Source organism: Myxocyprinus asiaticus, chromosome 29 (genome assembly GCF_019703515.2).
Source record: "Myxocyprinus asiaticus isolate MX2 ecotype Aquarium Trade chromosome 29, UBuf_Myxa_2, whole genome shotgun sequence".
NCBI classification, from domain to species: Eukaryota; Metazoa; Chordata; class Actinopteri; order Cypriniformes; family Catostomidae; genus Myxocyprinus; species Myxocyprinus asiaticus.
The window spans coordinates 38,950,663-38,964,774 of NC_059372.1; the positions used below are offsets into that span (position 1 = coordinate 38,950,663).

Below are 14,112 nucleotides of genomic sequence, written 5' to 3' on the forward strand. Positions count from 1 at the left end.
CCTGGTTTCCATGGGAACAGAACCACACTATCAATAATGCAAGAGTTAAATGAGATCATGTGTGAACTGATGCAAAAATATCTGTATGGGGGATGGCGCAGCAAAATGGGGTCGATTTCAGGATACATGAACATTCAGAGCTAACACGTTGATTTCCTGTGTGGTCATGTTGGGGTGGTAGTCATGGCATTTGGTATGCATTTGCAAAAGTCTTCTGTTGTTAGGTGTTATTATTCAGTTGCTAGGGTTGTCTAGGTGGTTGTTCGGGCATTTGCTAGTTTGTTCTGGGTGGTTGCTAAGTGGTTGTTTACTGGCCCAAGTCAAAAAAACCACCCTCAAGTCTCTATGATATTCTGGTCTCTTGATATGGTTTAGTGTAACTTTAGTGTAAGTCTATGGGATTTTTTGTCCACAAGATTTGAGGTATCATTTTACAGTATGTCTGTAGCACAAACAATGACTGACGAGTTAAGCCCTGAGGTTTAATACTTCTTCAAATGTTTTACCTCTAAGTAGCCTATGAGTAATAGTAGAGTGATGCTTGCCAGCATCATTAAATATTGCAATATGAAAGGCAACAGTGTAATTTAAAGTACCTTGATAACAGACAGCACACCCTCATTGGTTTTGGGGTCTGTCACAATCTTGTAATTCCCCTCTTCGTTGCCCTTCACGATAGTAAACACTGCGTTTGAAGCAGGTGTGTTCGGTGTGTCCTTGTCTATCACGCCAATTCTTAAGATCTCCTTTAATTCCATTTCCATCACCTCAGCATTATACTGTTCAACACATAAATCAATGCACATGCATTAAAGCATTGTAGCACAACATTAAAAACCTCAAAACCAAATAACCCAATAAAGCTCTGTATTTATTATTGGTGAAGTGTGTAATTTATGTGCCTTTAGTGGCATTGGAAAATTAATAAATTATTTGCATTTTCTGAAGAAAATATGTAATCCTTGTCCGTTAAAACTTCCTGCCATGATGCAAGGGTGTTAAGGGTGGTTGCCAAGGCATTATTCTGCTGTTTCTAGGGTCTTCTGATTATTTTAGGGAGTTGCTTTGCGGTTCTTAGGTGTTCTGGGTGGTTTCAAGGTGATTTCTTACAGAGCACATGATTTGAGGTATCGTTCAAGTCCATAGCACAAATCGTGTGGAAGTTATGCACTGAGGTTGAAGAAATACATTTGAGAAGAAAAAAACTAACCCTAAAGGGTTTTGGAAACCTTAACCATAAGTATGAGCAAAAATAATGTTGATTATTAGTAATGACTGTTTTCATACAGGTTTTGCATGGACTCCACCTTTCTTCCATTGGTTGAGCAAACAGATAGTCCTGCCCCCATTTCAGAGAAATCAGCCTACAAATACTGTAGCTTAATTACAGTTAAGTCACTCATGACATCTCTCTGAATTAATTTTTTAATGATGTTTATTAATGGAAAGGAGTAGGTTTGGTATTGGCGGACTAGATATGCTAGGCTGCTGCTGCAGAGCAAGTACAAAGACTTGCTACTGCTAAGACATACACAGACATGCTATAAAAAGCATGCAATACTTGCTGCTGTGGCTAAAACAAAAATGTACACAAGAACAGATCGCCAGGAAATCAGATCTAGACATGTGGTGCTGGGGAGGAGGTTGGTAAATGCGAGCAAAGCTCTCATATTGTGCTAAAGCTTGTCAATAGCTGAATGAGGTAAAACTATTTAAATGTTTGAAGTAATAGGTGAATACAAGTTTACTGGCTACAGAGATTGCTTAGGAAGAACCTACTGTATATACTTGCACCATAGAGTTTCCTGATATAACTTAAGGACATTTGTCTCTGCACATTAAACTTGACAGGAGAAAGTATTTTAAGATTAAAAATTACACACTTCACCTTTAATGTTTCCAACTCAAAGCCTGACTAGCCAGTAAAAACTCACCCTGGAAGCACTGAATTTTGGTGCATGGGTGTTGGAGTCTATGATATCCAGAAAAACAGTTGCAGTTGAAGACAATGTAGGTGTTCCTTGATCCCTCGCTTCAACTAGCACTTTATAAAGTTTTGCTTTCTAAAATATGACAGAAATGAACAACAGATGTGTGAATGTGTGCTCTTTTGGCTGAAAAAAGTAAAATAAAAAAATCTTTAACCAGCCTGAGCTGATTTTTTGGTCTGGCCAATCTGGTGCTCAGCTGGTTTAGCTGAGAAACCAGTCGGTCTCCCAGTCTGACTAGCTGAAAAGTGGCCAAAAAGTGCCCCTTAATCCCTCTGAAACCAGCTAACAGACTAGCCTGACCAAGCTGGGAGACCAACTAAGACCAATCAACCAGCTGGTTTTAGCTGGTTATTACTGTTGTTGTTGTTGTTGTTGTTGTTGTTGTTGTTTGTTTGTTTGTTTTCAGCAGTGTAAGCTGGTTTTGCTTATCTTAGTCAGGTCTGTTGGTTGGTTTTAGAGGGGTTTTTGGGAACTTTTCAGCTGTTTAGGATGGAAGACCAGCTGGTTGCCCCACTAAAGCAGATGAACACCAGCTTGAACAGGCAGAGAGACCATCTTAAACCAGCTTAAACCATTTTAGGCTGGTTGAAGCCATTTTTTAAGCAGGGCTAATAATGTGAATGTGCAGAAGTTACTCACATCGTAATCAAAGCATCCTGTAAAGGCAAGTTGTTGGATTTTAGTGCTCCCACCCATGGTCTTCAGGGAAAGTTTTGGTACAGTAGGTTCTTGTGACAGCACACTCATGGTGAACTGGGAGTTAGGAGTATCCTTCTGATCATTGTCATGAGCCTGTAATGTTGCTGGGAGTGTGCCTAATAAAATAAGGAAGCTTGTTTACAAGAAAAATATAACATTCTCCCAGTCTGTACCTTTCTTTATAATTGTGATAGAGGTAATAAATCAGTGGTTCTCAACTGGTTTTGCTTCAGGACACAGATTTTACATTGGACATTGAGTGACAACCCAACATGTATACCAATATTTCTTAAAAAAAAAAAGTTCTTAAAATCAAACACTGAAATGTATTATTTGGAGTGTAATGGAGTGTAAAATAATTAATTGATATTTATTAATTATTTCTATGTAAATTACTTTGAACTACCAGTATGTATGAAATTATCTATATAAATAAACTGCTTGATTACTCTTCTTATAGCACCATCTAGTGCTCTGCGCATACGTCAAGTACTAGGATGTGTAATCGAGCATGAAATCCTGATGATCGCCAAGGAGATTGCTGTCAAGATGTAAAGTGAAAAAGGAGTTACATTTTGGTCTGTGAATGGTGATTAGGCCTTTAAAGTTCCAAAAAGGAGATAAAGTCAGCATAAAGTAATCCATAAGCCTCCAGTGGTCTAATCAATGTCTTCTGAAGTTATCCAGTTGGTTTTGGGTAAAACAGACAAAAAATGTACTACTTTTTTACTGTACATATTGCCATTGCAGTCGATCATGATTTCAAACTTGATTACACTTCCTAGGACTTGACTCATATGCAGAGTGCTAGATGGCACTATAGGAAGAGTAATCAAGCTTGAAATCATGATCACCAAGGAGACTGCTGTCAAGATGTACAAGAAAGAAGCAGAAGAAAATAAGTCATACACATCAGGTATGGCATAAGGGTGAGTAAATAGTTCATTTTTGGGTGAACTAACCCTTTAAGTAGATAAAATAGCTTAAGATCTCAGAGGTTTTTTTCAGTTCGTAACTTAAATGGGTAATAAACCTACACAGCTCAGTTAATGTCCATACTGAAAAAAAAAAAAAAAAAACAGCCTATACACCAGCCTGGTTTCTGGTCTTAGCTGGTCTTCAAGCCAGACCAAACTGATCTAGCTGGTCTCAACAAACCTGCCTAATTAGGCTGGGAGACCAGCTAAAGCTTAGTGCTGCATTTTCCAAAAGCTTTGCAAGATTAAGTTGATTGTAAAGACCATTAGCTCCAATGGTTTCTACGTTTCACTTAGGATTATGATGCTTTTGGGAAACGCAGCCTAGGCTGGTTACTGTAAGATGTTTGTTTTTTGTTTTTTCAGCTTGAACAAAATTCAACATCACAAAATATTTTTTGAAGATTTGTTTGTTTTTCTTTTTCTTTTTTCAGTAGTAAAGCATATTTTAGAAGTGTAGAATTAAATGTGCTGTAAGCAATTTTAGTCATTCTGGAGCTTCTGCGAGACTGAGTCGTTGAATTAGACATGCCTACTCTTTCCAAAACACCGCCCTCCACACTGGAGATACTGTTGAGACTGTGACCAAACAGAAGAGCAGCAGTGCCAGAGATTCTTTAATTTACTGAAATAACAACCTCTGCATTTTTACCGTAGGAGAGAGCGTAATGGTCAACTAGGGTGTAACGACAGTAACAGTAAAAATGGCCTCTTGTCTCCTTGCCAGTGTACCACCCATAGAATGTCTATGCCGCATTATGCTATTTTATGCTAGCTTGTAGGCTTCCCTTTGTAAAAGGGGTCACATTTTTGTTTTCTGTTTAAACAGTCTAGTGCTTTCACAGAGGCCAGTGAGATATCTCAGGACACTTATTTCAGTGATATCTTTCAGGGAGATGGAATATTTTCTGCAACATTCCATAAAAAAGAAAGATATTGGGTATAATTAATGTCCATTACACACCAAAGTTTAATAGTAAGGGTTAGGAGGTTGTTCAAATTGCTGGAACAGCATTAGAGTTAATGCATAAGATGATTAAGAATGCATTGATGCATGCTCTGAACCTTCAGCAATGTTTTCAGGAAATGCTGTTCGGATGGTTACTGGACTGAACTCAGGTCTATTGTCATTCTTGTCCTTTATTTCCACATTAAATGACAATGTTTTGTCCACCTCCACACCAGTTTTCTTGTCCAGAACATCAAAGTCCACCTACAAATGAATTAAAATTTGCTTAACAGCAGAATAACATACCCAAAAATTAAACACCTGTCATTATTTACTCACTTTCATGTAATTTCATTTCAACACATAAATTAAATATTTAGAAGAATCTTTACACAGCTTTTGCCATATATTATTCATAGTTACTATTTATGTGAAGAACAACACAGTTCTTGTATAGCATTTGTGTTCCATGTAAATGAACCTCACATGGAAGAAGGGGTTCACTTCTCTGTCGATGGACCGGCGTACGTATACAATTCCAGAGGTTTCATCAATGCTAAATATATCCAAAGTTCCTGCTGTCACCCCTTGTTCTTTCATACGAAACTTGATGTTGAAGTTTTCCCCTTTGTCATTGAACAGCTGGCATCAAAACAAGAAAAAAGAAAGAAAAAAATAATCAAACACTTTAAGGAACGAAAATGTATTATTAAGATGTAAACCAATCCACAATGAAAATCATGCAAGAACATGATCAATATTATGAAAAATCAACATGATATGTTGTTTGCTATAAATTTTACATGATCTAATGTATTTTTGTGTGAAACAGGATATTAAATAAGAAAAAATTTATATATAAATATATAAAGCCTTGTTTGAACATTTAAAACAGACAGACAGACAGACAGATCATCAAACAATCCAAAATACATCTATCTGGGACATTGGGATGATGAAACTAAAACACAAAGCAAATTACAATTATTTTGGACTGTAAAATCAAACTATGGATTGGAAGAGTGTCTCCTGGCTGGCAGAGATACAAAGCAGAGACAGAGCCTGACCAAGTACAGGCTAAGTGAGCACAGTCTAGCCATCGAGAGAGGCAGACACAGAAAAACATGGTTACCCATAGAAGAAAGAGTATGTGCTCACTGTACGACAGGTGAGGTCGAGATAGAGGTGCACTTTCTACAAGGGACATTTATGTATATGGATACATTTACAAACAGCATAAACAACTTTACAACCACGAAAGAACAAGAAAAAATCAAAACAATACTTGAAGAGGGACACACAGCAGCACTGGCTGCAAGATTTATTCTAATGTGCCACAGCCTGAGAGACAGTGGATGAATATTTTTTATGTGTATTACCCCAGTATGTCACTGAGTTGTTCACCACAGTGATCCTCAGTATATTTATGTGTGTGAATATACTACTATATACACAGGGTTGAGGAGTAACGGAATACATGTAACGGGATTACGTATTTAAAATACAAAACATAAGTAACTGTTTTCCACTACAGTTACAGTTTAAATCATTGGTAATTAGAATACAGTTACATTCAAAAAGTATTTTGATTACTGAAGAGATTACTTTGCATTTTATTGTCATTTGTTTCATTTAATATTTAGTCCTTTCAGATGGAAAACATTTATACATATAAATGATGCGATCTAAAGTGCATTTGAACAGCAGTGAAACAATTTCTTATGATGTGTTACATTCATACGAGCAGACAGAGAAGTAAGTCTGAAGTAAGTTTGAAGTAAGTTTGGAGCAGAAGAAATAGAATTGTAAATTGTCAGCTTTACGCTAAACTAAAATGCTATTTCTAGCCATTTTACTTGATCGTTACCAGACACGATCATATTTTTTATCAAGAAAATTCACGTTGGATCACAATAATTTTTTTTTTTAGCAAGACCTTTGATATTAGAGCAAAAATCATATTTTTGATAATAATTTTTGTATTGTTTTCCTGTAAAAATATTTACTTAATAAGATAAATTAGATTTATCTTGTTTTAGAATCAACACTGCATAAGATATTTCGGTTTTTCAGAGAATGTATTTTTAACATGTGTATTTTGTCTTACTGTACTGGCAGAGTTTTTATAGTCAAAACAAGTGAAAAAATCTACCAGTGCTGAAGAAGTAATCCAAAGTATTTAGAATATGATACTGACCTTGAGTAATCTAACAGAATACATTACAAATTACATTTTACAGCATGTATTCTGTAATCTGTAGTGGAATACATTTCAAAAGTAACCCTCCCAACCCTGTATATATACTGTATCTATACAGTATGTAGACGTGTTATTGATCTTCAGTTTTATGTCAACGCTGTTGTCTTCTGCCATTCAGACATGTTATAATATGTTATGTTGTTTAACTTTCATTAAACTATTGATTAATACGTCTGCTTTGGCAAAATTGTATTATTCACAGTCATGCCAATAAAGTCATTTTGAATTGAATAGATAGATAGATAGATAGATAGAAAAGCCTTGATACAAAAGCCTTGTTTGAAAGTTTAAGACAGACAGACAGACAGACAGATAGACAGATAGATCGATAGATAGATCAATAGATAGACAGAAAATACAAAAAAGAGTTATAGATAGACAGACAGATAGATAGATATGTCCCAACTTGCTTTCTGTGGCCAATGAATGTGTGGCACCTGGTGGTGTCATTGCATAAAGGCACAAAGTCTATTTCACAATCATTCACTTTTTCTGTTCCTTTGTGGGGGAATAAGCTTCCAACCTCCACACAATCTGCTTAAACCATCTCAACATTCAAGAAACAGCTGAAAACACATCTGTTCAGCGAGCACTTAACCAATTCACACTAAATGCACTATACACTACTCCGGCCACTTTGAGAACCTGGCAGTTTGATACTGCAGATATTTTTGACTTTTGGATGACAAATTGCTTGCTATTTTCCTCAAAGTCACTTTGGATAAAAGCATCTGCTAAATGACTAAATGTAAATGCATTATACCCCAGTCAGTGACAGGGTGAAGTTACCTGTGTCAACTCAGCAGGAAAAGGTCCAGGCATGTTCTCTTCAAGATCAATGGTAGACAGAACCCATCTTCTCTTTGAACGAATAAGAACAGCATCCTTTGGGATGAAATGAGAGCTATAGTGAGTGAACTGTTATGAAGAAGTGATGAATTTCCAATTTCCAAACTGAACACCTAGTTTGATTTGTTCTTTCAGATTACATACCCGCTTTTCTCGGTTGTGAGCAAAATGTCTGTTGGAGGCAGTCACCTCAACAAGCTGATGAATTGACCAGACAATGTAAAAGAGAGGGAAAAAACAGGTGAGTAAATATACTCACTTAAATGTATAGTTTACCCAAAAATGACATTTCTGTAATAATTTACCATCATGTTCATCGAGAGATGTGAGCCTCAGTCACCATTTGTTTTCATTTTATGGAAAGTGAGTAGTGACTGAGGAAACATTCTGCCTAACATCTCCTTTTGAGTTCCACAGGAGAAGAAAAGTCATACAGGTTTGGAACAACATGAGCATGAGTAAATGGTGACTACAACATGAATTTTAATCCTTGGGTTTTTTAGCATATTATTTTCATATTTTAACCCACAGTCATGATATTGCAATAATACACAAAACCCGAGCACACATAACTTGGCCATTCAGTGTCCAAAAGAGGCTTTTTTTAGGCCAGCTGATACAGTTTTTATGCAGTTGCTAGAATGTTCTCGATGTTTGCTAGGTGGTTGCTTACTAGCTTCAAAAGAGTTCACCCCCAATTCTCTAAGATATTCTGGTATAGATGTGGTTTGGATCCCTCCGTCAATATAAGTCAATGTTTTTATTTTATTTATTTTTTTATTTCATTGTCCATTTGAAAGTCTGTTCACTTAGAGATCTAATAGCACACTTTTCATCAACAAGCAGCACTATTTGAGGTATCATTCATGTATCATCGCATCATTTTCTCTATTAAGACCTTTGATATTAGGGCAAAGATGTACTGCAAAATTCTTATTCTTAATGAGAATATAAATATTGTTTTTTCTGTAAAAATATCTAAAAATCCTTAAAACAAAATCCTTTACTTGTTTATAATCAAAACATGTGAAAAAAATTGCCAGTGCTGAAGAAGTAATCCAAAGTATTTAGAATATGTTACTGACCTTGAGTAATCTAACGGAATACATTACAAATTATTTTACAGCATGTATTCTGTAATCTGTAGTGGAATACATTTCAAAAGTAACCCTCCTAACCCTGCACAAAAGTGAAAAATATACAATACTGGTATGATTGGTAAATACATTACAATTTTGTATCATATCAGAATTGTAAATTACAAAATGATGCCAAAAATAGCATACAACCAAGAATGATCTACTTCCCTTGTGATCATGTTGCAAAACCTCCAACTTTTGCCTGGAAAGCTCAGGTACATAATAATTATGCTTCTGCCTGCCCAGAATTATTGGTATCACTTTACAATTAGATTGTGCATGTTAACAAAATTAGATGCAATAGTTATCATGAACTAACACTCAACAATACTTTTACAGCATATCTTGGTTAATTTCTACATATACTAATAAAAATGTTTTTATTTATTTTATTTTTATATTAAAAGTTGTAGTGCGTTATGAACTAACATAACATAACAATGAACAATAGTACATTTATAAATGAACATTAACCAAAATTAATAGGCTAAATGCTGATAAAAGAGATTATTGTTCATTAAGTTGTGCATTAACGAATGTTAAGATATAGAACCTTATTGTAAAGTGTTACCTAATCATTATAGTAAAGTTGTTGTCCATTATGTTTACCATATTACTTTAATCCAATAAATTACTTGTAAAGCCTCTGTAAAGAAACACATTTATAACCAAGACTCTTGAACCACCATGTTGTTTCCCATTCCAGTTTGTATAGAATTCTTAAAAGTATAAAGTCATATATATTAAAAAAGATTTTTTTTTGCAAGTTGTAGTCTGCTAACTTTGCTAAAAATTGTTGCTAGTTCATAAAATATAAAGCAACGAATGTGATACACAAGACTCGCATGGCTAAGCGCCACACTGCCCATGGAAAACGTAGTCACAGGTAAACAAATCACCTAGCAAAACCACTGACATTTGTCTGTCACCAGGCATCATTTGTATTTTATTATCTGTAATCTATTAATAATTGTTCCATGTCTGCATGTATCGTAGTTTCACATAACATGCTTATGACCCTTTTAGTCAAGCACAAGCTTGTTGAGATGTATTGTGCTGCATACTGCGATACTGTAATTGTGACCATGACAATTTTATTTCCTGAAAATCTGATGAACATTCTATGATTATAACATTTATATAATTTAGAGTGTCAAAGACATTACATCAGGTATAACATACAGCATAATGTGGTATTTTGTATTTACGGCTTCTTTATATGGGTAAGATCTATTAATAGCATTATAGATTAATATGATTATCACTGAGGCAATTGGTTGCAAAAATCTAATCCAACTGAACTGTTTTGAATTTAGAAAGTGTTTCTAAATTATCTGAGATGGACAGTTTTTTTGTTGTTGTTTTGTTTTGTTTTTTTGGCATTTGGATGTATGCTGATAATTCAGACTGATGAGTTTTAAATACATCACATTTTTCTAACTTACTAGTAATTGTATAAACACTTAAGATGTAAAACTACACACACTATCTCTTCTTTTTTGCAAAACAATCAAACAAGCAGTTTAAATGCCTTGTTTTTGTATTATATTCACAGAATCATATCTTTTTAGCATAATTTATATTTTTACAACACATTAGATTGCTTGGTTTATTGAGGCTGAAATTAAGTGAGATTTCAGAAAGCTCACCTAATAATTAATAATTGTGCTTTTCTTTTTTTTTTTTCAAAAGGATTAGATTAGATTAAAGATTAGATTAAATCTTATTAGTCACAATTATTAAATGCAATTATGTGCAATGTTATGTAAGCATTACAACTATTTTTAAATTTCATGTTGACTCACAGCAAGTAGAAACAGGAAAACGTTGATCTTCGTCATGCTGAAATGTTCCTCTTAGTTAGAACTCTTAAAATATCACCACACCTCCTGCACAAATCATTTTAACTGAGACTATACGCACAGAAAGACATCCCACAATTTTTTTTGTTTACTTTTGTGCAATTCAGAGGATCTATGAGTATATACGTGTTTGTGTGTGTGTGTGTGAAAATGGAGCCTTTCAATACAATGAGTCACATATCAACACAAAAGCCCTTCAGGGCAGCAGTTTGGGAGTGGCCACTGTGTGAACAACGAGTGAGGTTTCAACGAGTGAGGTTTCACCATATTCTTCCCTCCCTTAATAGTAATTGCATCCTAAAGCGGAAAAACTGGCTTCACGGTTTGCCATCTGCCATATGACAATCAGAAACGCTTTTGGTGGTAAGCCTCTTCACATCTACTTAGATTTATGTGTTTTGGCTACAGAGGCTTTATCTTTACTTTGTAATACTGCATTTTGTTGATAAATTAACCAATAATAAAGAGGAGAAAACGAGAAGTACTTTGCAATGAGAAGTCATCATGAATAGCATAAGATAAATAAACTTGAAATAAATGTTGAGATATTGAAACATTACAGTAATACATATCAAGTCATAGTTTATTGAATATTGAAATAAACAATAAACTATGAATACACTTGAAAAACAAATACATGTAACCATAAAACAGAGGCAAAAATACCATCTGATATTACAAATACCCTAAATAATAATCTGATTTGGCATTTATACAACAGACACTTAAGCGAAAAACATGGCAATTAGACCAGAAGATGGTACAAAAAAAAAGAGTAAATCAAAAAACAAATTTTTACTTGTACTCATTTTTAGCATACGATTAAATTGTAAAAGCATAAACTTGAAACATAGTATGCATATCTGCACTTTCTCTAAATATATGCTTTCTGTTTATCAATAAACTCAATATTCCTTACAAGGTTCTCCGAGTTTATGGGCATATATTATGAGCCAGAGACAAATCAATAAATTGGAATACAAGTGAAGACACAAAATATAGCCGAGTTTGTTTTTATTGCAATATCTGGCTGGATGTTTGCCAGTTTACACTTAGTCAGACCAGAGGTTTTGTGTACATGTTTGTAAAGTGGTACCATGATAACTAGATAGTTAAAGTTTGTCAAGACTTTGTTGGCTTGACAAAGCCTTATCAGTAAGTTTAAAGTAGTTTTAAAAGTTTGAAATGTTATGGTTATACAGACATTACAGTAAGCTAGCTAGATAATAGTCAAACAGATCGCCAGATATAGTCAGACAGACTGTCATATAGATAGTCAGATAAACTGTTAGATAGCAACCTGTTAACACTCCCAAGGCATCAAATACTGCAAATAATTGTGCAAGAGCCCAGAGCGTCAATCTACAGACCAGACTTATCTCACAGTGAAATCGGAAACAGTACGTTGACTTCTCCTTATCTAAAATTGGTCTGTTCTTATCGAAATTCAAAATACTGCCCTCAGTGGTCATAGTGGTAAGTGTTTTTGGGCTTATGGGCATGTGTGAGCTCCATTATCCAGATGTAATGTCCATGGAGGGCTGCCAAAAGCGAGTTGTAAAGCGAGTTGTTTTCAGCTAAACAGGCTGCAATAGGCTCAGTCTCGACTCTGTTTGCGGTCTCTGTTAATTGTGTGCGTCTGGAGCTTGTCAAGTTTAACATTAACTAAGATACGACATCATATACACTTATCACTTCTTGAAATGTCTATGTTAATGTATCACATGATTCACACGTGATTCTCATGTATTTATTTATAGCCTAAACCTGAGTGTGATGTTAAATTCCTGACCTGAAGTGATGATTTCAAGTCAGTGCTCGTGATCCATCTCTTAAAGTTGAGCACATTTATATCCACATCAGCGATTAAAGTAATTAACTGGTTAAGACTTTATTCCGAAAAAAGTAAAAATGCTCCATAAAGGTTTAAATGCTCCATAGAGTATTCATCTATTAGGAATATTCCTCCTTATGTAAAACGTAGAAACTGAAACATGCTCCGTCTTCTTTTCTTCTTCTTCTTCTTCTTTAAACTGTACTAAATTTGAAAATGTTAAGTGTTCTTGAACACTGGTTAGGTGCTATATAAATTTAACATTATTATTATTTAACTAAATAATGGTGTCTTATCGTAAAAATTCCTGATAGACTTATGGGATTTTCACCTGTTTGTAGGCTATATTAATTTTATTTTAATTTATTTTAATGACACTTTTATCCAAAGCAACTTACAGTGCCCTTATTACAGGGATAATTCCCCTGGAGCAACCTGGAGTTAAGTGCCTTGCTCAAGGACACAATGGTGGTGGCTGTGGGGATTAAACCAACAACCTTCCACTTACCAGTTCAGTGCTTTAGTCCACTACACCACCACCACTCCACATTATTCACTGCAAAAAATGTGTGCTTGACATTTTTACATTCTGCTTGACACCTCTTGCCTCCAGAATACTGTTGTTATACATGCACAGACAAACAAAAATTCTGTTTCATGCAGATATTAATATCTGAAATACCAGGAGAAACCACAACATATTCCACAGTTCATTTAGCCTACAAATTCAGCTTCATCATGTAAGAAAAAAAAGAAATAAAATAATATAAAAAATAATAATTGTATAATAATAATAATAATAATTATTATTATTATTATTGTTATTATTATTATGAAAAGGCATATAGAAGGCATATTTTATGAATAGAAACTATAAATGTAAGAGTAATACTTAAAAATGGGCATTTCATTTCATTTTGACACACTTCCGGTTTAAGCCCTGTCCACACCCGGTTCTCTCCGAATACAGAGACGGATACAGATACAGATAATTTTGTCATATGAACTGATACAGACACAAGTACAGATAATGGCTAAGCTGCACTCCCCTACTGAATACTTATGTCAAGGTGATATTTCAGTTTTTTCTTTTTAATAAATTTGCAAAGCTATCAAAAAGCTGTCATTATGGGGTATGGAGTGTAGATTGATGTGAAAAAAATGATAATATAAAATATTTTACCACAAAGCTGCAACATACCAAAATGTGAAAAAAAATGAAAGCGTCTGAATACTTTCTGAATGCACTGTACATTTATGGAAATGTATTATGTAAAAAAAAAAATCCACTTTAGATCATTTCTAACTGTATGTGACGTGATTCCATTCAATTAAATTACACTAAGTTCAATTCAAATTTATTCAAGTAGCACTTTTAATAATACAGATCATGCCGGAGTCGCGTCGCCATGCGAGGGTCGGATGTGTGAACGGCGAGCTCTGTGCACTTTGCTAGTTTTTAATACTTTTTGTGTGATAAACCGGTGAGATTCTACACACGCTGTCCATAACTGTTCTATGAAGACAATATGTCAAAGAATTCAAAATCCTC

General features: G+C 34.7%; 1 protein-coding gene across 1 annotated transcript in view; it reads right to left on the reverse strand.

The window, feature by feature from the left end:
- LOC127420029 (cadherin-like protein 26) overlaps positions 1–10,836 on the reverse strand; it is a 36,462-nt gene extending 25,626 nt beyond the window's left edge. Inside the window, exons 1-8 of the mRNA XM_051661959.1 lie at positions 10,670–10,836; positions 7,870–7,923; positions 7,666–7,761; positions 5,103–5,258; positions 4,733–4,880; positions 2,631–2,806; positions 1,935–2,063; positions 597–779 (exon numbers count right to left, since the gene is read on the reverse strand). Coding sequence (XP_051517919.1) covers positions 597–779; positions 1,935–2,063; positions 2,631–2,806; positions 4,733–4,880; positions 5,103–5,258; positions 7,666–7,761; positions 7,870–7,923; positions 10,670–10,705 — 978 coding nt within the window. The 5' untranslated portion in view covers positions 10,706–10,836. The remainder of the gene's footprint in view (positions 1–596; positions 780–1,934; positions 2,064–2,630; positions 2,807–4,732; positions 4,881–5,102; positions 5,259–7,665; positions 7,762–7,869; positions 7,924–10,669) is intronic.
- Between the last annotated feature and the right edge of the window lie 3,276 nt (positions 10,837–14,112).